This window comes from Alligator mississippiensis, chromosome 5 (assembly GCF_030867095.1).
Source record: "Alligator mississippiensis isolate rAllMis1 chromosome 5, rAllMis1, whole genome shotgun sequence".
NCBI classification, from domain to species: domain Eukaryota; kingdom Metazoa; phylum Chordata; order Crocodylia; family Alligatoridae; genus Alligator; species Alligator mississippiensis.
In genome coordinates, this window is record NC_081828.1 from 3,056,824 (window position 1) to 3,083,922 (window position 27,099).

Genomic DNA, 27,099 nt, shown 5'->3' on the forward strand with positions numbered 1-27,099 from the left:
GTAGTTCATTGTTTGTCCAACTCTACCATAAATCTCCAAGACTATAATTAATGACATCATGGAATACATTTTAGGTTTGATTCCTCTGAGGCCAACTGGATTCCCAAATGGTTTTTTTCTGAGACGGTTCCTTTCTTGTCATTAGGGAACTGTTTTGTCATTAGAAGTCATCAGGAGCAAGTCTGCCTGAAGAGATGCAACAGCTCCTAGTATAAATTAAACTAAAATTGTTGTTGGACCATGACAGGAAGTCTCAAACCGCACTTCTGTAACAGTGCTGGAAGCAGTTTTGTTACCAGTTACATGATTCTAGTTATTGGTTTTGCTATTAGAGACCTCTGTCACTCAAGCAGTAGCCAGCTATGAGGCCATTTTATAGTGCAGATAGCATTTCAGTGCCCAAAAGCAGGGGTGATTAGAATTGAATCCATTTCTTACTCAGGTCCACAACACATCAGTTATTTTAATAGCCCATTCAGTGTCAGGGCAGAAGTATCAAGTAATTACCATACATTTGTGTTGGGCCAGATTAATGAAATCTGTGACTGGGAGGTGCAAATTCCACGGCAGGGCACCTTGTGTCACAAAAATCATTCACATGGAGATGTTGGGGGAAGAGGTGTTTTCACTGCAACTTTTATTTATGCTCCTCACCAGGGGGTGGGAGAGAGGGATTTTAATTTCAGACAAAATCCCCAGGAGCCCTGCTAGCTGGGGTCACCGAGATAGGGCAGGGGTGCTCAGCCTCCAGCCCACAAGCCAAATGCGACCTGCAGAGCCATCACATCTGGCCCGTGGGGCTCCCCACAGGTCCAGAAATTTGGCAGCGGCAGAGCAGTCATTAACTTGGCCATTCTCACCCGTGCCAAACCCCCAAACCCCAATCCCTGGTTGGGGCCAAGCTACGCCTCCTTCCCCTATGGGGCTGGACCATGCCACCTCCCCATGGGTTGAGTTGGAGCCCCTTCCCTCCTGTTGGGGCTGTACCACGTGCCTCCCCCCACTCCGGAGCTGGGTTGTGGCCTGGCCTCCCTGCCCCACACTCGCCAGATGGATCAAGCTCCTTTCCCCTTTGGGGCTGTGTTGGGTCTGGCCTGCCCCCTCACCCACTCTGCACAGCCAGATGGTGCCTGCCATGCCCACCCTGGCTGGATCCAGCCTGAGGACGGACCAGGCGCTGCCAGTCCAGCCTGTTGGGGAGAAAAGATTGAGCACCACTTAGTGCGTTCATCCAGGGACCGTGGGCATGGGGACTTGTTGCAGAAACTGAAGTCTGATCTGTGGTGACTCTGGCCCAATGACTGTTGAGCACTTAAATACCTGGTAAGTGGTGTCTCATTGCAGGGTTAAATTCATGATTATTTGTATGTTCTGAACCACAGTGCAGGTTACATGGTAATTACGTTTGGATCTACCAAGTGTAGTTACACAGTAATCTACAGGAGCAGGTAAGTAGTGGCAGTAGCTACATGTGTAGTTGGTGACCTCTATAAATCACCGCATATTAAGAAACTAGTTAAGTGACTCGTACTCCATTGTTCAAATCTTTTTGAACAATGTCTCAATTCATTCCTATTGCTGCCTCCCTTAACACTGGCTGTTGCTAATTAAAGTCCTTGTAGTGACTCTAATTCACTATAGATAAGAAAGCTACTGTAGGTAGAAAAAATACATTCACTAAAGTAGTTAATGATCCTTTCTAACATAGACATATTACTGCTGGGATAATGAAGCATAAAACGTTGCTTATATAAGATTGATCTGGAAATTGAAGTGAAGAGCTTACATTTGTGCCCTCTTGTAAATATGAGCTATCAACACACTTTAATTCTGTGACCCAGAGTGACAGGAAACTGGGCTTTACCACATTTATGAATTATAAGGTGTAAACAGTGGAAAGATTACGCAAATTTGGTTGTGCTATATGAGCTCTGAGACACTGGTATGTCATGCCTTCGTTCGCTCCAGAACAGCTTCCAACTCTTGCATTAGAGCAGTCTGCCCTGCTACGGTACCTGTATTTACTGTAAAATATAAATATAAAACCAATTTCTGGGCTTAATTTCATATTCTTGGGTCACCATGGGTAGGAATAGAGTGGTGCTGATTTACAGCAGCCTCTTCCTGGTCTATTTAAGAGCCAAGGGGCATTCATGTTAGGTCATGTCATCTGAAAGAAAGGTCACTTCAAATGGGCGCCTGACATAGCAACAAACGTGGAGGCAAGATGAGAACTCTGGGAGAGGACGACGTGCTGCCCAAAAAGAAAAGGAAGGTGGACACATGTAGGGTGATCGTATTTCCAACTTGCATTGTTTGCTACTAAATACTTGTTTGCTTCTGCCAGTGCCCACACAGCTGATCCTCAAAGCCAGCTTGCTTGATGAGATGATATAACATCCACGGCTCACCTCTCGATTTAAAAAACCCCCAAGCCTGAGTTGTAGGATAAAACTTGCCCAGAAACTCACCTCAAGCACCTTATCTTAATAGGCATTTCTGCTCTTGCCAAGCAGCTCTGGGTCTCTGGGGAGATCAGTTGCTTCCAGTTTTATGTTCTCCCTTTGACTGTCCTTTGCACCAGGGATCTTCAGCAATGTATCTGCATAGTTGCAGCATATCTCCAGCTGCAAGGGCATATTTTGTTTAGCCTGGATTAGATAATTAGCTACTAAGAGTCATCTCATAGCCGGATCTTTTCTTCAGTTCATTACACGTGTGACTTCCTACAACCCCTCAAGTTGTTGAGCAACTGGAAGAAGACCTCTCTACAAAGGTCCCTTTTATGGGCCATCTTAGACTTCACAAAAACCAAGACTTGTTTCCAGAGGGGAGATTTGTAAAGATAAGAGACTCCCCATCAATGCTTGGGGCTTCACCTCTGTGGACAGTGTGATTCTTCATAAGGCGTCTGGGTCTCTTGACGTCTTCAGTCTGCATCACCCTTTTGCTCATCTGCGAATGAACTATTCAACATTGTATAGCATCTCATTACACACCCAGCATATACAGTCTGAAAAGGAAAGATGCCTGTGGACCCCCAGGTGTTGCAACAGCATTACTGATCAGAAATGAGATACCATATACGCCAGGGGGCATCATTTACTCTTTTATCCCCTTTACAGTCTTCATAAACTTCCAGTGACTTCAGCCTGGGTTGGTGTGATCAGTCTCTAGATACACGATTGCTGGAACACCACCAAACTCCATATCCGTGTTCTAGAATGGAGGACTATAAGATAGCCCTAAAGGCTTTCTGTTCATACAACATCACACAGCACAGGTAAACCGTGCCACAGTCATATGCTGCATCAACAGCTGTGAGAAACTCATTCCCAAGCCCTGGCTGTGGAAGTCGGGAAACTGTGGTTATGGTGTATTTACTCCGTAGCTGTGACCTTTGCAAGGGAGGAAATATCCTAAGCGTGAATGAATTGTCCCCAGAAACCAGACAGGAATGTCCTCGGTCTCAAAGTTGGGTAAACCACATGTGGCCATGTTGGCATCTAATCTAATCAGAATGATATGCAACTTGGAGGCTATGGGACAAGAATGTGGCTCACATAAAAGGGTCATCCTTATTGCACCAGCATTCACAGAGACCAGACATCTTGTCAAGTGTACAATCAGTGTGCTGTTGTTGAATTGGAGCAGTTGCCATCTCTGTGCCTTCCTTGATCCTCAGGTCATTGGAAAGAGCCGAGAAGAAAGAGCAGTTGTCATCTTTCCTAATGACAGGGGAGAATTCTTCATCTAAATCCAGAATTGCTTCGACTAAGTGCCTAGACAGCAGTGTAAAACCTGCTGACTGTTTCTGCTCGCAGAGGGTCAAGCAAGAACTATTTGAGGCTAGATGGGGGGACCCTTAACTCTGAAATGCTGTAGACCAAAATTGATGCTCTTCATGTTGTGCAGGTAATCATGACTGACAATCCCTTGCAGTCGAGGATGAATCTCTTTCATGATTGCCTTATCTGTGGGTCTGAAAATGGCTGATGAGGTTGATTCAAGATCAGTAAGTACTGTTGCAACTTGGGTATGTGTTTCCGTGCAGGACAGGTGGCTCTGGATTTGTGGTTTGGTCCATGACACGCTGATTTTGCTGCTCATGCTTTTCTATCTTGTGTTGTCATGAGGTGTCAGAGTACTGAGATCCTTGGAACAGACTCTTCCTCCATTTGGGGCAGGCCTGGGCAATAGTCTCCCATCAGTTGATATTGATGTTGCATTTTTTCAAATTGGCCTTGAGGACACCTCTGAAGTGCTTTCTCTGCCTTCCTCTTGAGTGTACCGAGCTGGGAGAATAAAACTTGCATCGGGGGGCTGGAGTTGGACACCTGCATGACATGGCTGGCCCAGCGAAGTTGATGTTGGATGATTGTCACCTTGATGCACATGGTTTCATAGATTTCATAGACATTAGGGCTGCAAGGGACCTCAGAAGATCATCGAGTCCAGCCCCCCGCCCAAAGGGCAGGAAGTCAGCTGGGGTCATAGGATCCCAGCAAGATAAGCATCCAGTTTGCTCTTGAAGGTGTTCAGTGTGGGTGCTTGAACCACCTCCGATGGCAGGCTGTTCCAGACCTTGGGGGCTCGGACAGTAAAGAAATTCTTCCTTATGTCCAGCCTGAAATGATCTTGTAGTAATTTGTAACCATTCGACCTCGTCATCCCTTGGGGCGCTCTGGTGAACAAACGTTCCCCCAGATACTGGTGGTCACCCCGATAAACTTGTAGGTGGCCATCAGATCACCCCTGAGCCTGCGCTTTTTCAGGCTAAAGAGCCCCAGGGCTCTCAGCCTGTCATCGTAGGGTCTGCTTCCCTGACCTCTGATCATGCATGTGGCTCTTCTCTGCACCCTCTCAAGCTTCTCCACATCCTTTTTGAATTGTGGAGCCCAAAACTGGATGCAGTACTCCAGCTGTGGCCTCACCAAGGCCGAGTACAAGGGGAGAATGACGTCCCGGGATTTTGGTCGCTTTACTAGCCGCCGCATCGCACTGCAGGCGCATGTTCATCTTGTGGTCAATGGTGACCCCCAAGTCTCTTTCTTCCATAGTGCTAGCCAACATAGCACTGCCAAGCCTATAAGGATTCTGCGGGTTTTTTTTCCCAAGGTGGAGAACCTTGCATTTATCAGCGTTGAACACCATCAGATTCTCGTCTGCCCACTTGCTGAGCCTGTCCAGGTCAGCCTGGATCACCCGCCTGTCTTCTGGTGTGGATGCTTTGCCCCAAAGTTTGGTGTCATCGGCAAACTTGGCCAGTCCGCTTCTGACTCCAGTGTCCACATCATTAATGAAGATGTTGAACAGTATGGGTCCAAGGACAGAGCCTTGGGGGACCCCACTGGTCACAGGACACCACGATGAGTGACTTCCATCAATTACTACCCTCTGGGTCCGACCCCGGAGCCAATTTTCCAGCCAGTGGATCGTGGAGGACCCAAGGCGACAATTGGCCAGTTTCTCCAAGAGGCGATCATGGGACACCAGATCGAAGGCTTTTTTGAAGTCAAGATATATGACATCAATCTCATCTCCCTTGTCCAGGTGATAGGTCACCTGGTCGTCGAAGGAAATGAGATTGGTCAAGCAAGACCTACCCGCAACAAACCCGTGCTGGCTATCCCTTAAGATGTTGGCGTCGGCCAGTCCATTAAGGATGGCCTCTTTAATAAACTTTTCTAAGATCTTCCCCGGGATAGTAGTCAGGCTGATGGGCCTATAGTTAGCCGGATCCACTTTCCTCCCTTTCTTGAAGATAGGCACCACATTGGCCTTCTTCCAGTCTTCGGGCACTACACCAGAGTGCCAAGAGTTTTCAAAGATCCTTGTGTTTGCTTGTGAGAGGACATTAACATTGGTGCATATGTATTCCCACTTGATTCAAAGGATCTTCTGCAGGCAGCATTGATGGTATTTCTCCAGTGACTTAAGGCGTCTTCTGTACATTGTCCATATCTCATCTACACAGCAGTAAGGTGAGGATCACAGCTGCTTGATAAACCATGGACTTAGTTTTAAATCTGATGTCACAATCTTTGAACACCCATTTCGTCAGGCATCTGAAGGCTGCACTTGCACATTTGAGGTGATGCTGGATTTCTTTGTCAACATCAGCCTTCTGTGAGAGATGGCTTTAAAAGTACGGGAAGTACTAAATGTTCTTCAGAGTCTCACCATAAATCTGAATTACCAGAGCTGGGGACTGCATTAAGAGCTTGTTGATGGAGGATTTTAGTCTTCTGAATGTTAAGCGTCAGTCCCAGTAAAGAGATCAACAATTGCCTGAAGATGTACCTCCAAGTGAGCAAACAGTACAGCATCATCAGTGTACTGGAGTTCAATGATTGAGGTCAGAGTAATCTTGGTTTTGGCTTGGAGTCGGCTGAGATTAAATAGTTTACCATCCATGCTACTGCCTATCAGTTTTTTGTTAGGGACAAGTCTGTGTTTCTTGTTCAATAGCCTTCAGGTTTCTTAAGTAATGTCAAATGCCTTTCATCTTGTCTAAGAATGGCCCTCAGCTCAGGAGTTCAACATGGTCTTAGTGACGTTGGTGGCTCTGCATTTGAGCCCATCCCTAGAACTCCTCTCTGTTGAAAAAGCATTTTCAGCAGCTATTGCTTCTGCTAGAGAGGTGAGTGTAACAGGGTACATGGCTCAGGGGCTGGGCTGCAGGGGGTTAGGAGGTGCTAGTCTGCCTAGGAGCTCTGGGTCAGCTGACAGTGATGACTGGCTGGCCTTAGGGGAAAATAAAAGCTCCCAGGGAGACAGCTGGGGGAGAGGAAGAGAGAGAGAGGAGGCTCGTATGCTGAGGGAAAAGCACCGAGCTTGAGTGGTCGCTCTCTCTAGGTTGGAGGAAAGACCAGAGGCTTTACTTTCATTTGTGATGACATTTGTTCATGTTATCCCTTGCGTTGTTTGCCATGGGAACTAGCTTTTCACATGTAAAAATAACCAGAGTGGAAACAGGACCTGAGTGCTGCCTAGCCTTTATGAGGAGGTTGGTTCTTGGGTCAGGCTAATAGAAAGACACCCTACAGCAGCGTGCAAACTTGGTGTCTTGCTTTTTACCCTTGACAGGAAGGAGTACATCAAGTTGTTCTGAGACAAGGTCATAACCTTAGGCTTTATGCTTAAGTCAATCTCATGTTTTCATATGTGTTAATATAACTCCCTGTTCTCTGACCCAGATATCCTGTTCCCTCTGGGAGTCATTCTTGCCATCCTTGGACATAAAAAGAAAAAGAAAAGAACAGAGAATCCCTATATTGCTACCAAGAGAGGACTAAGTTGTGCAGAAATTCAAACAGATTACTTGTTGCCTATACACAGGGAGGACCCTGTTAACAAATTTTTCCACTGACTTGAGATGTATTGATCATTGCTGGCCCGAAATCAGAAAATCAGTACGCTACAGCTTGAAGACGCACACTGATAGGGTCATGGCTGCTTTTGTAGCGCATCTAAGACAGGTTCCTCTTACAGAGATACACACAGCAGCAACCTGGAATTGTTCTGCTCTTAAGTAAGCCTGACCCATGTGGCTCGGCATCGTGTTTCAGCACACGGTTTGGAATGCTGCTATTTCCATTTTGGCCTGCAATTCCTCACCCATCAGCCCCGATTAGGGGCATTGCCTGGTAATCTCCCCTAAGCGGGAGTTCACAAAAGCCTTCAGAGAAAGAAAGTAAGGGTAACCTGCTAACAACTGTTCTTCAAGAATTGCTTTTGTGCCTTCACGTTTGTCAGCCTCCTCCTTCGTCTTGGGATTCTGCAGGCCAGGGAGAAAGGGCTGAGGGAGCTAGTGGGCTGTGCTTGCAAGTGACCTCTCCAGTACCTACCCAATGGACACAGCTCTTTGTATACAGTGCTCCAGCTTGATGCTAGAGGAGCTGAACCTATAAGCTAGGGACAGACATTCAAAAAGCTTGAGCCTGAATTGGTTAAGTCTTTGCAGGTTAGTTTAATCTGGCCAGGCTAAACCGGTTTGTAAGATATCCCCTGTGGACTGAAGAAATGCTGGCACATGCCTGCAGTGGCTCAGGCTAGAAGCCGGGGGGGGCACTAGAGCAGACCTCCCTTCCCTTCTACAGTACTGGGCGTGGCCAGGCAGGACGCTCTGAGGTCGTCATCCCCCCCAGCAGCCCAGCAGGGAGATGATAACACAGTGTTTATCACCCCTAATTCAGTGTTTGTCAGCCCATTAAGAAAATAATAACCTCTCTCATTAGTTCAAGCTTTTCTTAAACAGCTTTTCCAAGGAAGGAATGGAGGGACATTACCAGCTACCTGTTGATTAGCTCCAAAAAGCCCCAAGATGGCACTGTCTTGTCTGCCTTTGTCCCATCTCCCACAGCATGGACCATAGCCAGTGTGTGATATGCTAGTTAATGCGGAGAGGTGTCTGTGTAAGGCAGAGGGGAGGGGAGGGATCCCTGCTTGAGCAGGGAGTGGGGAGGAAGCCAGGCAGATCCTAATGTACCTGCGGTCTCTGCTAGAGCTGCAGCCAGGGAGCGGAGGGGAGGGGCCAGGCCTGCCGGGCTGGAGCAGGGTGCAGAACCCTGCCCAGCAAAGTATCTGGGATTCTGGGGGACTCTGATCTAACTTAAACCAGGAAGGAGTCTGGGACAGACATTGTATAAACAGGTTTCATCCAAGTCAGTTAAGTCTGATACTACATTCAACCAGGTTTATCTCAAACCAGTTTCAGCCATTTTCGAACTGGTTTATGTGCACTGAACATCTGTTCTATTACAGATTTAAACCAGTTTCTGATCACTTTAACTGGTTTATGTGTAATGTCTGTCCCTAGCCTTAAGGGGAAGTGTGCAGAGGAAGCTCTCCAGGAGCCTTATTTACCAATAAGTAACCTTTTTTTCCTTATTCACGCATTGTGATTTGTCAAGTGAGAATAAACACACTGCCGTGCCAAATCGTAACAGAGGGACCCCCCTGCCCCGAGTGATGCAACTCCACGCCTCAGGATTCATACCTACCGAGTGCTGATATCATACCTGATGCAGCAAAGCACTTATGCACATGCTTAATTTTTAGCCTGTGAAGAGTCTCATTGACTTTGTCACCTTGCGTCTGGACAGCGATCAGCACCACAAGCTTCTGAACCCTAGAGCAGACGATTGCTGTATAACCAGCCCACCAGGGAAATTTTTCCCATCTCCCACTCAGTTTGTGCTCTGAAGCATGAAGGCTTATATCCCATACATGCTTTTAGTATATTGAAAGTAACTTTGGAAGTTTTCGTTATCCCTATTTATATGTCTAATTCTTTTTAACCATACTAAGCTGTTTGCCTCAAGGCAGCCAATTCTATAGGTTAATCCTATATTTTGTTTTACGAAGGGGAATCCCTTTAAAAAAAAGTTGTAAATTTGCTGCCTTTTATTTTCTCCCCTTGATCATCATCTCTTGTGAGAAAAGGTAAAAGTGGGTGTTCCTATCTGCCTTGCCATCCCAGTGTTGTTTTAATTTAATTATATTTTTTTCAGGAAACTACAGAGTCTAAACCTTTTTTATTATGTAGGCCTACTAGTGGTCATAATAATTTATGTTGCCTCTCAAAAAGTATATAGCAGAAATAGAGTTTGTTTAGAGATAACTTGACCAAAACTGAAGATTGTACTCCAGAGGAGAGTGTACTACTGATTTATGTAACATACAGTCTTTTTTCCATCCAATTCTTGAGGCTTCTAACAATTTTTTTGTTAGGATCAGGTTTTTATCTGCTTATTTTTAGACACATTAAATAATGATACAAGATCACAAGAGAAAAACAACCCTATTGGTATAACTAAATGTTTGTGGGAAAGAGGTTATTATTTTTTAAAAAGCTATAAATAATGTTCTCCCGTATGCTAAAAATAATCCGTGGTGTCTGTAAAGGAAATACATTAAGCAGACGAGTGACCTGCTAGATCTTGCGTAAATGGCCGAAAGATGTTATGATTGTGACAAACGTATAAATGGGATTACAAGCCCTACATAAGAAGACATGGAGACATACAAATGAAGACATATGTATATAAAAGTCATTTGTATGTAGAGGTATGGACCAGCATTCCAGGAGACTGGCAGCAGGAACAATGCCACCACATAGTCACAATCGGGAAGAATTGGGGTTTTGTTGGATTATTTGTTTGCTTGCGGGGGGTTGTGTTATGGCATTCATGGAATACCCTATTTTGCCTCCCAGTTTCCTAATTCAGTAGGGCCACAGTAGTTGCCTTTTGGTATGCTTTTGATTATGCAGGCATAAATTGAATAAATATTATTTTTCTGTAATTCTTTCCTCTGCCATACCTGTAAACTTTACACTAGCCAGTTTCAGTTGAAAACTCTTTTCTTGGCTTGCATATTTTTGCAGCCTCTGTATTCAGTCATCCATCAGAGGCACAAACCAGAGAAGTGCACCGGTCGGTAAGCGTTAAATACAGCACATCTTCCGAAAGCTACATGCCAGAGGGTCTGTGGAACTCCAGTGCGTGTTCTAAGCACTCTGTTCTGTCATGTCTCTTCAATAATGCAGGTTTGAAGGGGTGTACAAATTCCCCAGGCGGAGTTATTGCAGAGAACCTTGTCTGTGGCTAGAATTCAGTCTAAGGGACCAAGCCTGCTCCTATTGAAATGAGTAGTCAATTAGTTGTGGTCTTCACTGGAAGCGGGAGTGGGCCCTGAGGCCTTATCTACGCGGTGCATCAAGCAGTGCTGGAGCAGGTCTGTACCAGCAGCTGACTGATAGCTTGTCCACATTAGTTTCCACTAAATCAGAAACAAGTTTTGTGAAGTCAGCTCCTTCTGTCCTTATTTCCACTCACTTGCATCACCAGAGGATACGACTCTGAGTTTTTATTTTATGCACTTACATCTCTACGGCTTTAAAACTGCATCCCTTTAGTGTCAGTGACAAAAGATGAAGGCATATGCTTTTAATTGTTTCCTGAGCAAGCTGAGCTTTAGAAATGTGTTATGCGTACATCCTCATTAGACCTTCTTCCTGAGAGGGGCAAAGCAGAGAAGATCATAGGTTTTGAGCCCCTCTGCATTTTTCTAATAAATGCAGCTGTCAAACTGAGGGAAAAATTACATATAGAGACGCATTTCACTTCCATTTAGTCACTTCTGCACTCCAGTTTTCAAAGGCTTTGTTTATTAATGTGTGTGCCACTCCACGGGGTAGCTGCCTGTTTACTATTTTTTAAATTTATAGCATCAGTTTTAGATACACACATCTCTATTTTGACAGGCAGAAATCCAGATATCTTTATTGGAGAGATGTGCCATTTAGGTCTATTAAACATGATTTCACAAAGGGAGAAAGGTAAAACAGAGGTAGTTTTTCATTTCACCAGTGAGCTTGAGGGGACAGATATTCTTCTCGTGTCTGCTGTAGTGGCATGAAAACCTTGCAGAAATAACCATCTCTTATATTTCTCCCCCTCCCTCCTGGGAAAAAGAAGGTAACCCCCTGCCCTTTTACATTAAAATGTAATGCATGCATGCATGCAAAGTACCTCCTTGATCTTCATTTGTAAAAGTTGGCATTTTTAGACTGTTCCAATATTAAATGTGAAATTATTGTACTTAATATGTTTACAAGGTTTCCACATCTTGGAAAGTTGCCACATTAATAAAAATATTGGAACTCACTAATTTTACTGTGTTAAAATTCATGTTTTCCCTAGGCTAAATTCAGTATCAGTTATCTGCATAAAACTGATTTTTTTTTTGCAGGGGGAAGAGGGGAGATCTGGTAATCTGTCTCATAGGTGTTGTAAAATAACCAGTTATATCTGGCAGCTAGCCTTTGGTTGGTTAGTCAATTATCCATATAATTACTTCTGTACTTTCCCAGACTAAAGCTGAACATAAATGATGGTGCAGTATATTGCATCACAATCTTGCCATAGTCAATTAGACATTTAATTTGACATGTTATATTGGGAAGATTTTATTTTGAATGGTAATTTGGAAGTTGATTCCAGACTTTTTCCCTTGCCATTTGTGTGCTCTGACATTCTGAATAGTGGAAAAGGCTATTAGGATCCAAAGTAAAGGAAGGAAAATCACAGCTGCAAAAGAATAGAGGGGAAGAGACATGGCTTTCCCGATAGACGGTAACACTTTGTAGGAAAAAGGATTGAAGTACCAAATTTACCTGAATCCAAGATGACTGTGAATTTACTAGACCCCCACAATAATTAGATTCTATAAGTGGAAAAGTTATAAATTTGTTGTAATTTTCCATGTTTAGACCTTAATTATTGGAGAGTTATCGTAACTTCCTTTCCCTGCCCCCCACTGCTACCTTGGGGAAAGCAGCAGTGTGGGGGGCAGGAGGCAGGAGAGGAGATGAGCAGCCTGACCCTCACCCCTTGCCCCCTTCAACTTGTTCTCCCTGCTGCCAGCTCCTCTGTGGTGCCTGCACCCCCTGCCACCTGTTTCCCACCACCGCTGCCCTCCACCAGCTCCCTACAGCCTCCCCTGCCACATTTGGGGGATGGGTCTGGCTGAGTGGGGAGATGACATCATCCCTTGTCCCACACCACCAATAGTGGGATAAGGGGCAATGAGTATTTCACCCAGTGAGGTAGATCAGCTCCGCCATGACAGTCTGGCACAGCTGATCCGCATCAATTGGTGACATCTATTTCTAGCCTACAGCCTAGCTGAGCAGGGAGCAGAGCATGCACCCTTCACAGTCCTACATTGTGCTGCAAGAAGACACACCCAGTCAGGTCTGCCCTGCACACTGCTGCCATGTGTTGCCAGGCAGACTGAGGGAGCCTGCAGACCATGCTGAGGTGTGTGCACAGGGGCCCCCGGCTGTTCAGTGTCAGCGCTACAAGCTCTCTGCTCTTCAGGGACTTAGCATTCAATGCCTGTTCAGGCTTCTCCAGCTAAGTTTTTCTACTGGGAGCGCAAACCTGGGAGAATTCGCTGAGGTCATTTGGACGTGTGTACACAGCCATTGTCTTGAGGAAGAATTTAAAAAGAAATACGTTTTAACTCAATCTGGCTAATTACAAAAATAGCCACGTCTGGTTTTTTTTCTTTAACATAACTGGTCTTCTGTGAAGGATTTAATTTGAAGTGTGTTTACTTATAACAAAGGATATACATTAATAAAGGCAGGACACAAAGAAGTTTGTGGAAGGGAGGGATCTCGTAAGTAAGAGATTTGTTGTTGTTGCTTTCCCCAAATTAGTGAGTTAAATTTTTCTTTTAGTTGTAAACATGTAATTCCCAAGAGAATGTTATTGCCTCCAAATAGATTTATTGCTTGATATCTGTAATACATGCAGAGCTTAGGATGCATTTATTCCTTTCAGAAAGCTATCTTTCACCCTTCAAAAGAAACATTTCAATGTGTTTCATTCAAGACAGAAATAATTGTCTTAATCTGTTAACGTAGAGAAAATATTTAGCAACACGGGGTACTCTTCAAAATGACAAAAGCATATATTGCAGAATGCGTTATAACAGAAGCCACTATTTATTTTGAAAATAAAAAACAATAAAACCAGAAAAGAATGAAGTCATCGCCTGCTGCAGGCAATCAGGTAACTCAGTGTGCAGTGAATTTGTGTCTGCATTACCTCATTCAGCCTTTGGCTTTTTCTAATGGTGGAATGAGTCAGAGCATTACATACCACCAAGCATGATGAAATAAGAGGCAACCATTCTTTTGAAAATACTCGCGCTGTAATGTGCAACTTTCTGTCTGTCCAGATTTAGTGTCCCATTTTTCTTTGTGCTTGCGACATTGTGCAAGATATAATGTGGGAGTTGAATTTTCATGAAAATGAGTATTACTTGACATGCGTGTGTACATGCATATAATATTGGATGAATAACACTGCATCTGCATACATGCTAGTACATCATATAGTCTGCTGATAACGGGAAGTAGTTGCACGCACCGCTTTGTTTCATTTTCCCATGCTCCCTTTTTTACAATACAGGTTTGAGAGAAGCATATTGAGCTCTTCTCATGCAAGGTCTTTGAATGTTGCCATGGAGAGCAAAATGAAAATTTGTGGTAATGCAGGGAGTATTGAGAATCGTTCCTGTAGGGAAAATAAAATCATTAAAAGTAAATTTACAAACCTGTGCTGTCAGGTTTTGGGCCTTGTCTTCATCACATGCATTGCAGCTGTAATGAAGACAGGGTCATTTGTAGCTTCAGTATGATTTGGCAGGGCAGTTCATGTGAAAACTTTCAACTTGCATTTCTTCACTTGATTTCCGTGCAAGAGCACACCTTTTTATAGTGGATTCAAGGCCATGATTTTGTGATGCCCCTGGTTGATATGGGCAACTTGTTGGCAGTAGCTGATCTTCTTTTTCTTCAGCTCTTTATATAAAGGTAATAGATGATGAATTTTTTTTTTTCCCTGCAGCCCTGGTCGCTCTCCGATTTCCTTTGACAGTGAAATAATAATGATGAATCATGTGTACAAAGAAAGGTTTCCAAAGGTAAGAACAAGTTTGTCTTATTGAGCGGTTTATTCAGTGACCACCTTGAGTGGCATCTTGTGGAATTAATTCACAAGCATCTATTCGATAGTCTTTTGCATACAGTTTTTAAGCCGAGTAGTTTGAGGATTCATGAACATGATCATCCTCTGTATTTCCCACATTATCTTACAGTGGAGACAACAGAATGGATATTTCCATCCTCCCGATGGAAAGCTTTGAAACGCATTCTGGCAAGAGATGTTAGTGTTTCCTACTTTCTAACTTTCTCTTCTCTTCCCCTGTTTTATTGGTACAGTGAATGTGTGTGAAGAGAGGAACTTTTTTGTTCAGGGCCCCAGCTCTTGTCACACATTCCTGACATAAAATTATCTCTTGTTCTTCCTTACATTGCTGTTTATTAAGGCCAAGGTCCCTGCGCTCTCTGCAGCAAGACTGACTTAAACACTGCTTCATGACACCTGTGTTCTGGCACTCGACTGCTGGGTCCCCGGAGGTTCGGCAACTGTTTACTACACTTGAAAAATCAATAAAATGTGAAATTGAATCGTATAATCCTTACCCTAATCCCCTCTTTATTTTATGTTGATCCAAACACTTCCATTTTTAGTGTGCTATATAACTTCATATTGAAAAAATGCAAAATTTTATTTGAGAAACTTTCCAGGATGCTTTGGAGGTATAGGAGAAGAGTTTGGGCCTTTTGGCACCTGGAAGCGTTAGGAAAGTGGCTTGGATTTTAAATAGCACATTACTGGAACATTAAGATGATCAGCAGTAAAAAGAGGTAAAAATGATTAAACTGAAATTTGAAGAATCAGACTACAAATTTAGCATCTCTGTTGAGGTGAATAGAGCACATTGCATCTACCCAGGCATTTATTACGGATTCCTCAGAAACCTTGAAATTCTGGACCTGTGATTTTCTACAGTTGCTGCTTCACCAATAATAGAAGTTTTAGTGCAGGGAGAACTTTGTTTCATGAAGTGGTAAAATCCTGTATCCTTCTCATCTTGCGGTTATCACTGGTGATGAGATATGGGTCTTAAATTTACTCCCATGAGCTCAGTTATGCTGTGTGCATGTATCTCTCACTTGTGATTTTTTTCAGATTTAGGCAAGGGTGTGAAAAGTTTGTAAAATTGCATAATAAGCCGATGTCCCAATTCTGTGCGCCCAGGGTGGTGTTACAGAATTGAAGCTGAGGTTATACGTGGAACCCAAATGCCGACACTTTGACTTTTGATGACAACTGTGACATTTTATTAGTTAAAAGTTCATTAGAATGTTCTTGTGGCCGTTACATTTGGTTCAGAGCCTTTTTCCTGTAGAATTGTAATATCACTGAACTTTTATTATAGTTCTTTGATGTGAATATGTTTTAGCACTGAAAATGGTACCTCAGTTGAACACCTTGTTTTCATATTTACATTTCAGGAGAGAAAAATAAAACGTTTATATGCTATACTTATTCTTTGCTGCTTTTAGGCCACGGCACAGATGGAGGAACGGCTGGCTGAGTTTATTGCTTCTAATGCTCCTGAGAATGTGCTGCAATTAGCAGATGGGGTCTTAAGCTTCATTCATCATCAAGTCATTGAGCTAGCCAGAGACTGCCTGGATAAATCACGTGACGGACTTATTACTTCCCGGTACTTTTATGAACTTCAGGAAAACTTAGAGAAACTCCTACAGGATGTAAGTGCCCTCAGAAAAAAAGAGCATATTACTTTGAGCTAAGTTTTAACCATAAATAAAACCTTTGTTTTTGGGAGAGGTGGTACAGTTCAGTGCGGTGGACTCCCCCGGCGTGGTGTCAGGAGACCTGAGATGTTATCCCTCTCTCTCACTGATCTGCCATGTGGGATTTTGAGCAAATCACTTCATGTATGTTCTTTGGTTATACAAAAACTGAGAAATGCATATGAATGAGTTGAGGGCAGTCTCTGCCATTTTTAAAGATTGGGTTCAGCCAGATAAAAGCAAAATTGCTGAACTTTCTTCCTTGTACTTTAACTATCTGGATGACTTATTAATGAGGACATGCCTTCAAGGAATGAATCCGTCATAGTTGGTAGCACTGGTATAAATTTTTCATAAAAGATAAAAGATTTTGATAAAAGATTTTCTAAAGTTGAACTATATTCATTTGTTGCTTTTTTATTACTTTGATGTGTTTTGTGGTGTTCAGAACATGAGAAAATCCACAGGGGGACAAAAAACTTTAATGCATGTTTATTGCACTTCATCATCTCATAAAAATTCACTCTTTGCTCTTAAAATAAAAGCAGCATTTAAGATAAAATATTCTTAGAAATCAGTAGTTGTATTTCTGTGCAAAAGCCTCTCTTACTTCTGTGTAAGAGTCGCTGAAACTCTGCTGCTGAAGTTTGGTGGTGGAAACAAAGTAACCGGAAGTGTGAGAGAGATGTCACAACAGCGAGGATAACTTAGTGGCAGGTGCTTGCTTGTCGTGTTGACCTGCGCATTGTTCAGAAACAGCTTCTGGACTCTTGGGTTGGGGGAGCAGTTAAGTGTAGGTGGGAGAATTGTAGGAGTTATGATGTCTTTAGCTGTCTTGAAGGGTCACAAGTACTAAAAAAACAAGTAGATCAACTAAAGTAGTTCTTCACGATGACTTTGCTTCTGTTTAGCTGTATGCATACTTCACCAAGCAGCTTGCAGACCCTCGTGGTATGTTAATTTTGGCAATTAGTACACCTGGGCTGCACTTCCCAGCTAATGGTTACCATTAGGGGTGTGTGAAGTGGGCCGTATTCAATTCAGATTCGTCCCAAATCGGGGACAGCGATTCAGTTCGTTGATTCGGGTCACTGTCCCTGATTCGACTTGGCTGAATCCGAATCTGAAGGTTTGATGCTGATTCGGAGAGTCGGCGATTCAGACCCAGACATAGCTTTAAATGGTTTTTCTACATACCTCAAGGTCCCAGGCATGGCTCGTGATTGCTGCAGCGCTGGGGCGCATGGAGGGTCCCACAGGAGTGCGGGGGAGCCATCCATGTGCTCAACAGTGAACCCGGAAATGGACCGGAAATACTTCTGATTCGCTGGGGAATGCGCCAGGGCCCCCCCATACCCCCCAGCTCGGCGATCAGCCATGGGGGACCCCAGGTACCCCCCCAGACCCAAGAGGCACCAGTCACCGGGAGGTGGTGCAGGGGAGCACCCCCACGTGCTCCCCTGCGGACCCAGAAGTGGACCGGAAGTGCTTCTGCTCCACCCCCGGGTCTGCTGCCGAGCGTGCTGGGGAACCCACCCCTCGCACTTATGTGGGACACTCCACGTGCCCCAGCATCACAGCGTTCACCAGCCGCCTGGTACCTTGAGGTACGTAGAAGAAACATTTAAAGCTGCGTCTATGTCCGAATCTCTGAATCTTTCTGAATCAATTTGGAGGGTTCCGATTTGATTCAGAGAGATTAAAAGGTCCTCTGATTTGATTTGGATTCGGACATTTGGCCGCTGAATTGGGCTGAATCTCCGCTGAATTGAATCGGGGACGAAACCATATAATGGGAATATGGTGATCAGGAATGAAAAGCTGTGGAGGATCCTCAGAATCCTTTCTCAGACCAACTTCAATTTGGAGCTGCCTCCTTTGTGAAGAGCTTTCTTGTAGGCTGCAACGGCTTGGGAGGGGTGAACCTCACGTTTCTTTGTGGAGAGCCCACAGCGATGCAAGCCTGATGGAGGAAAAGTGTAGGGCAGTGCATCCCGGAGGACGTCTTTCGGTTTCTGTAATTGTTGCTTCCCTGGGTAGAGCGATAGGAGTTGTGAACACTTTAAACACACACACTTTTTTTATTCTGAAATAACCTGCTGTCTGTCTTTACATATCTGTTTGCCTGCCCTATTTAATCTAACTCGTACTTTTGTCACCAAATGGTTCTCCACCGGAGACTATGAACTGCTGGCTAAGTAGTACACCGCTGCGAAGCCTTCAGAGATTGTCTGGAGGCATTTACGAGTGACGGCAGTTAACATATTTGAGGGCTTAGCAGAGCAGGTGAGAGGATTTTTAATGATTTAAGTGAATTAGTTACATTCACGAGAAGGTGCCCGGTTCTCAGTGAAAGGTAGTTCATGCTGGACTGAAAAACCATATGGCCAAGTATTCGCCTTAAAGTTACGTGGTTGTATCCTGAGAAAAAAGAGTTCTCAGACCCCATCTGAGATGCCTCTACACATGGCAGATTGGCTTAGCACAGAAGTTGCAGGCTTGTGTGATCCAGGACTGCTATCCCAGCTTGCAATAGAGAGTGCGAGCCCTAGTAATAATTGCTCCTGATCTTGGTATGGTCGTGTTTGTGAGCACTGGTAGCAAGGCTTCGAAATGAGGGCAAGAGCACACATGAGTTTCTGAGCCCCTTCAGCTCTTCTACACAAACCTGGATTTGACTGGCTCCCCAGGATTTCTAACCCGAACGCAGGTCCTTAGACCAGGTCCCGATTTGGGGTTTCCCTTCTCGGTGCATTCGCAGTCCTTGTTGCTGTCCCTTCCACTGCTGCTGATCCTGTAGCTGTCCTCCTCGCTGTCTCCGGCGCCAGTCGTGTCCTTGCCCACTTCCTTTCCCGGGGGGCCTTTGGACACCTGCGCCAAGCTTTCACAGGAGTTGATAGGTTGAAACAGGTGAGCCAGGAAGGCAGAGTAATCTCCCAAAGAAAGCGGTGGCCGCCCGTTGTTTGAGCCTCTTAATCCAGGCTAGGTAAACACATTGGAAAATGTGCAGTAGCAAACAATCCCACACTATCAGGAAAAGTGGCAAGTGGGTCTTTCACTATTTATCTTCTGTGATTCAGTGGTTAGAGGGTTTTTAATTAGAAATTCAGTATCTTCCCCCAAGACCCTTCTTTCTTCAAGTCAACGAGTCTCGCCCTTTGCTAGAGCATCAAAAAGGAGCATTTTACAGCTACACCATCAGGAAGCAAGCAGAAGGTAAATCCAGCTGCTGAGCAAAGATGCTCTCTAGCAAGTGCAGAGTTAGACTAGGTGTGTACGTGGTAGCCGTGTTGATTTGAGACAAGAAGACATAAAAAAACTAGAACTCGGTTCCAGAATGATACCTTTTATTAGACCAACTGCGAGGTCGCAAGAAAATGTAAGGAAAATGACTCTTGCCGTAGTGGCTTGGGAGTCCTCCAGCTCTGCAGCGAAGCTCTGTACTCTCTCTGCCGCCTTACCCCGTGATTTGCAGCTACTGTCTCTTTGCTCTGTTGTATTTCATGCCCTGAGTCCAGCTGGGCGGGGTCAGATCCTGCCTTATGATGTCACAGATGGTAGGAGTGTGACATGAGATGACATCATTGCCTGGCTGCCTATTAGAGCCAGCCGGTGTTTTCGGGTCCAGTTTTGCCTGGTGAAAGGTAGAAGGAGCTTGTTACGAGTCTGACTACCCAAACCTAGCAAAAATGCAGTTTTTTTTCGTACAACTGAGCTGTGACTCGCGTCCAGGATTCGTCCCGGTTACAGTCACAGTATGTTTCCTTGTTCTTTTAATCTGGATACGACGTACTCGATCTCAGGTAGGTGCGACTCCAACACAGAGGGGAAGGCTGACTTGCTGGCATCCTAAGGCAAGAGCCGGGCATAAGCTTTTTAATGTATCCAGGCTCAGATAACCTATACCCAAGTTCAGAAAGGTTTGTTGAGAAGGCTTCAGGCCTGTTGCTCTCCGTGTTGGGATGGTTTGAAACGGTGAGGAAGTTAAAGGTGAAAAGAGGGCACTAAAGCCAGGCTTTTCTTTCCACTTCTCTGTCTTTCCTCTCTCTCTCCTGTCAGTCCTGAATTCCCTTTTTCCATCACTGTGAGAATAAAAATCCTTTTCTTCCCTACTTTCCATTTTTCAGTCTCCCCTTGAGTGTGAATCTATGAAAGGACGTAGTCAGGATGTTTCTAATTAAATACAAAGAGTTGTCACGAGGATGGAAACATGACTGAAATCTTGAGCTGTTAAAAGCTGCGTTTGGGTTGTTAAACTATTGGGGAAGGACCTTTGCTTTTGATTAGTTGGGAAGGGGCCATGCACATTGATAGCACTAGATTAATAATAGATCCAGCGGAGATTATGAGAAATGCCATTACTGTTGCAGTATAGGACGCTCTTTGTGGTGCGGGCCGTTGTTTGTCTACGGTGTTTGTATAGACCGTAAGAGCTATCGAGCAAGGAAATTACTGTCCTGAAGGTCAATAAATGGCAGGAATGGGATTGTAGATGGTGGGGATTTTAAGAACTGAGAACTGATTCTGCTAAAGTATTCTGTGCATTTTTCTTGTATTAAAAAGTGCATTCAGACTCTTTTTTGTAGCAGACTAGGTGCCATGTACGTGCCAGGCATGGGGACAAGAAATATCATATTCTAATTAATAAGTTGCAAATAGAGAGTAGCTTAAGTTGTACAAAAAATCACCTGGATACAAAGAATATTTGGCTGCAGTAAAAAATCAAGCATTCAGGTAAAGCAAGACAGAAAGCTCATTTACGCTCTTAACCATCAGTTATTGTTACCGTATACCAAATGCAACCATGGCAAAGCAGATCACTTCCTCGTGTGTCGTCTTTCAGTGAAGAAGCACGTGGTTTTTTATAGCATCAGAGTTTTCCTCAAGTATGAATTAGTAGATTTAAAAACCCCAACTATGTTAACTTTAATGGGAGGTATCAAATTTGAAGACAGAAAGATCGGAAAATGAAATTATTATACGGGTGCATGAGATTGGCTTCTTTACCTTTTTATTTTAGGAAACAAAAAAATAAAAAACCTAGGTATTTCATTGAGAAAGACCAGGCAAAATGAGTCAACGTGAATTATAGCGGCTACTTAGGAAATTTGTGCAATCAGATTTTCTGAAGGGAAAAATAAAGGAGGGATTACAGGTGTTTCTGTACATGAAACAATAGAAACTGGGGGGTGGGGGGCACTCGAATTTCACTGCGGCGACTTGGATTGCCCGCTTGGAAATTGGAGTTTTGATTGGAATTGCTCTCTTAATAAGGGCGTAAGTGCAAGCGCAGCGGTTCTGGGCACCGCCGTTCTGGTCCGCTCAGTATATTAGCTCAATTACGGTGTTGTGACTTGCACGCCGCAGTTATTGGTCCTTCTGAACCCCAGGGGAGGACAGTGATTTTAATTTCATGCCCCAGTGGCTACAGTTAGTGACGGATGGGTCTTTCAGATAAGGGAATCGGTTGGTAAATTACCCAGCGCAGCCTCCCGAACACGTGTCGCTGGAAACGGCTCGGTGCCGTGCGTAGGAATGGCATCCGCCTCCCGTTGTAGCCCCCGCGCTGCAGGGGGGGGACCTGCAATGACACCACCACCTTGAGACAGGCATGTCGTCATTGGGAAGTGCTAATGAGACGGCATGCATCATGCTAAGGCGCATGGGAGCAGCTGGCAGCGGTTCGGTATATAACCGTGCGTTCCGGAGGTCCTGGAAGCGGGACAGATTATAAACAAGACATCTGTAGAGATGTCCGAACTAGCCTGCGAGAGAAGGAAGCCAGAGGAGGCAGTTTTGCTGAGGATCTTGGAACAGCAGCGCTGTGCAGACATGATGGCTGAGTGGCTGTTACAAGTTGTGTTTGCTTTTTGTAAACCTGTACTTCTTTTTCTTTCTTCCTTTTTTTTTTTAGCCTGTCCTTGTCATTTGAGAGACGTGACTTAACTTTTAATTTCCAGAAAAGACATCTGATAGAATCAGTTTTATTTTTAACCTTGTTTTGCCTGAATCTTCTTGGTGAATTTGAAAGAACCAAAACAAAGAACTCGATTTGAAAGACGAAGTTGGCTTTGACTCTGTAAATGAATGCAGAAGGATAAATAAGGGTTTTCAGGGTTTTTTTTTTTTTAATATAATTTAAATAATTATCTACAAGGGAATCGACATTCTGTTTGCATGGTTCGTATGTCAGGAATAATACACTATTATTAATGTTTTAGTTCATTTTTTCAATACAACCGGTCTGTGGAAAAGAAAACCTTTTCAATACCAAGACACTGGCTTTGTTTTTTGAATTCACACTTTTTCTTGAGTTTGGTCCATTGTGGGGCTCAGTGGGGGGTTTCATGCGCCAGTGTTTCCCATTTAGATTATTTGTTATTTAAAATATGGAAACTAGCTTTTCAACACACGTAGTTAAATATCGGGCAAGTAGTTATAGTAATGGGTTTCACTCTTATTCTCTGTATGACTTCAGTTTGTAATAGATCCATAGGACCTTTCCTGTGTTCTTTGATTAAAGAATCAGTAATTATACAGCTGTGCCCTTTTGTTTAAGGTTAAAAATCAAACACCCTGTTAGCACATGAGCTGTGCTAGATTAGACTGAGCAAGCACAAAAATCGCCTGTACCAGGATAAGTTTTGATTGTACATATTCATTTCTTTCCTTTATAAGAAATGGTGAAAATATGCCTTTCTTTAAATTACATCTTGAAATTTCTAGTTTAAAATCTAAGCTTCCCTGCACTTTCACCATTTCTTAGGTGGCTACCAAGCCTTTCTGCTTTCTGAGCCCTCCAAGGATTTTTCATTTTTGTTTCTAATGAGCATTATGCAATGAACTTTTTTCTCGCTGCCGGCACCCTTGTTGATAAGATGTTGTGCCTTCAAGCAACTGCAAAGCTCAGAGGTTACGTTTGTTAACCAGCTGGTTTGGGACCCTGTTTCTGTGGCTGTGCTCAAGCCTAATTTCTATCCAGGTCGTAGTGGTGGTCTGTCAGGTTGTTTCGATGCCGTTAGAGAATTGGAGGCTGGTAATCCTTTATCAGCCTTCAGAGCAAAGTATTATTGACATGTGCTTCAGACCTCTTAGTCCTAGCCGTTGTGGCACTGAGGAGGAAAAAAGGAAGATGCCATGATTGTCAGAAGAGTTTCATATTTTCATATCATTAGTTTAATTTTATTACTATAGAAGGGGAAATACAACTTCTCTGAATCTAAGAATTGAGTTTATAATGAAAAGAAGAAATCCAGTGTAAACTTCAAAAACTTTACATTTAAACAGACATCACTCCCTAGAAACTCCTCGGGAATGAAAGCAGTTTGGATTGATATAATGTCCAGTAGTCGGGTTAGAAATCTTTCTCTTAATTAAGAAGCACACGTGAGGTGAGGCAGATTTACAGGTAACCTGCTGCCCTTAACTCCCCCCTGGAATATTGCTCGTCTTGGTAAGGACACTCAGCTCTCCCGAAAGTCCTGGGTAGGACTTGGCACCACTGAATGAGCTGATCTCTAGTTGCTTAGCTTGACTCAGCCGAGTTTCCATGACCCAGCCGATGATTGCTCCGGCTTCGTCGTTTGACACGTGGAAACGAACAGTTCACCGTTTGGACAATAACATGGCATTTTTCTCTCCACAGGCCCACGAGCGCTCGGAGAGCTCAGAGGTCGCTTTTGTTACCCAGCTTGTGAAAAAGCTGATGATCATCATCGCGCGACCAGCTCGACTGCTCGAGTGCCTGGTGAGTGGGTCCTCAGAAGAAAAAGTGTCGCGAGTGAGGCAGGAAGAACGAAGTCTTAAAAGGGCAGCTCTGACTCTGGAGGAAAATGTTTGTGAAAAAAGACAAACTCTAAATCAGGGAGCGGGGAGCATGCTGGGAGCATGCAAGGACCACAGAAGGGCACGTAGATCGCCATTGGGGCCACAGAGCCAATTCTAATCGAACTCTTGGAGTTCGGTTAATCAAATCAGGCTTCAGCACTTTGGGTGGACTAGATCATTCTGTACCTATTTCCCGTAAGGAAATCCTCAAAACATCTGTAAGCAAAGTGGTAAAATCTTAATCAGAATGTCTTGAATATATTGAAGGGCAAGTCACGTATCATTTTCTAAAATGCTCCGGGGCTGGTAAGAAATAGATATACTTTTATGCTTGGTTGGAAAGAGAGAACCAAGACTGCAGGCCCTGCCCACAGGATGGGAGACTGTGTCCTGGGACACGGGGTTCTGATAAGGGCTTAGGGGATCGTAGTGGACCAGCAGCTGAAAATGAGCTCCCAGGGTTGCCTCAGGGGCACTCTTTAAAGCTTCCTGTGCACTGAGACCTCTGGTTCAGGGCACAGCAGCTGGAGACCTGAGAGCTCCTGGCACCTGCAGCTGTGCAGTGAAGCTCCCAGCTCCCCGTCTGTCGCTTCCACCACTGCCCCAGGAACTTCAAAAAACAGGCATGCAGCTGGACCTCCCATCCCAGCCGCAGGTCCAAGACGCACTGAACCTGCAATCAGGGAGAAGCTCTCTGATCTCAGGCTCCTTCCCCACCACATTAGCCTCTGGGGATCAGACAAAGGCATCAGGTCCAAGACCCGATGCTGCCCTCAGCCTAATCCCATTGACCGGGTAGGAGATGGCTGTGTCCTGGGCCCTGGGACTGCCCCATGCCAGATCTCTGTGCTCAGCTGGGCATGGTGATCTGTCATGGGTCAACCACGACATGCCACACATTCAATTTAAGGCGCAATCCAAACACTCCACAAAGATGTTCCACATTATATGTGGAGTATTTTTGTTGCTTGCTTGCTATATTATTACATCATAAGTTGCCTTTAACATGTGGCCAGGTTACTATTTATGATGTCATTAACTCCTTAATTGTGCTTTAAATGTAATGTATGCTGGGGCCCTGAGAGACTTAAGGAGCTCATGCTGTTTGGCTTATCACAGGATATAAAGGTGATTTTATCACAGGATATAAAGGTGATTAAGGTGTTTTGCTTGTGGTATATATGTACTCTCCCTGGAGAAAATACCATGTGCTAATGGGCTCGTCAGTGAGAAAAAGTATAATAGGAACCAGATGCTGGAAGTTAAACCCAACAGATTCAAATAAAAAATAAACTCGCACCTTTTCAACAGAAAGGGCCATTTCCAGAGGGAAATGGTGGATTCTCAGTTTCTTCAGGTCTTCAGATCACTACTTCGTCTTTCCAGAAGAAGAGCTTTGGCCAAGCATGGCCTGGCCCTCATCTCAGTGCGCAGAGGGGGGCAGTAGGCAGCCCAGCCCTGATCCGACCGTGTGGGACATAGGGGTGCGGCTCAGCCCTGATCCAGCTGTGCGGGGAGAAGGGAGTATGGCCCAGCCCAGCCATGGGAGGCTTGTGAATTCGGTGTGGGGCTGGGGGTGGCTGTATTAATTACCACTGCTCCCCCACATCCTAATTTCCTGACCCGTTGGGATCTCATGGCTCCATAGGTTGGATTTGCCCCCTAGGCTGGGAGTTGAGCATCCCTGGACTAGATGATCCCAATGGTCCTTTCTGGCCTCAAAATCTGTGAGTCAAGTTGCCTCATTTCCAAAGATTAGAAGATTTAAACAAGTTGTGGAAGAGGCTTGCTGGTAGATAAGCAGTGGTTCAGTTAACATGTGGAGCAAACTTTCTGAAGTTAACAATATAAGTTTCAGCAACTAGGAAGTGTTTCAACATCAACGTTATTATGAAGCAGCCAGGTTTTGCAGTCATTTTGCATTAGGCGGAGAAGTCATTGGAACAGTATATTTTCAGTGTAGTGATTGGCTGACAATATACGTTCATTTTTAATCTACATTCCTGATTGTTGCATTGAGAATATGAGAAACACTGCACTGCTCCAGGTTTTTCAGTACCTAGGGAACCACAAAGCAGTCTTAGCCACTTAGATCTGTTGAGTGAGTCAAATTAACTTTGACACCTTTCTAGAAAATCTTCCACACACAAGAAATTAGTATACAGACACAGGAAAATTTAAGCTGAAAGATTGCTATGGGTCTCTTGAGCTTGCCTTGCTTAACACCGAAATGGATACACGTGGGTTGTGCTAGTGACACATGGCTAAAGAAGGGCTGGAGAAGACTTGCCAGAGTTTCACACCATCTCTGTAGTGTGATGTTCCCTTGGAAGCAGCTCCAAAATAAAACCTACAAATTAATATATCCAGAGGTTCCTGTACTAGCTGCTGCACCTGTCATTGTGAGATGAGCATGGGAGCAGGTGGAGGCTGCAAAGTCTCTGAGATTTGAGTAATGAACTCCAGAGCATGTTGTGACAGCCCTGAAAACGAAGTGGCAAGACCCCAACACACACAAATGCTTGCGCAGCGCCACACTTTAGCCTTTTCTCTGTTTGTAAAGCTTTCTGAGCTGTCTAACGTTTTCTTCTTCTACATGGCACACTCTACTGCTACCAATGTATTTAGTGCAAGTGTTTTTTGCTCGGTGTACGGAAACGAGCATAACCGTAGGCAGTCTGCCATTTTAATTATTGAGAATCTGTTATACTAATTTTACAATTTAACCTTTGATTTCACTTTGCTTTCAGTAGAGCAGCTGTGGCATTAAATGTGCTGGGTTCATTTGATCTTCAGCTTTATATTCACCACCTTGTCTGATTCCTGGAATAAAATATCTGAGGATATGGCTCAGGAAGGGGATTGCATTAATGGGTGCAGAGGAATTTAATTCCTTTATGCTGTTTGTGGCATTTCACCCGTCATGCCACTCTTCGCATTAAATCTTACATGCCCGTTTTCATTTTCTGACGGTTCTCGGACTTTTCGTTTTGTTTTATGTCTCGCCGTGTCTGGGTTATGGATAT

General features: G+C 44.2%; 1 protein-coding gene across 5 annotated transcripts in view; it reads left to right on the plus strand.

The window, feature by feature from the left end:
• The window catches only part of MAST2 (microtubule associated serine/threonine kinase 2), a 309,296-nt gene that overhangs the window by 247,065 nt on the left and 35,132 nt on the right, over nucleotides 1–27,099 (plus strand). For all 5 annotated transcript variants that reach the window (XM_059727771.1, XM_059727772.1, XM_059727773.1 and 2 more), the window contains 3 exons: nucleotides 14,427–14,502; nucleotides 15,992–16,201; nucleotides 23,892–23,993. In XM_059727771.1, coding sequence (XP_059583754.1) covers nucleotides 14,427–14,502; nucleotides 15,992–16,201; nucleotides 23,892–23,993 — 388 coding nt within the window. The remainder of the gene's footprint in view (nucleotides 1–14,426; nucleotides 14,503–15,991; nucleotides 16,202–23,891; nucleotides 23,994–27,099) is intronic.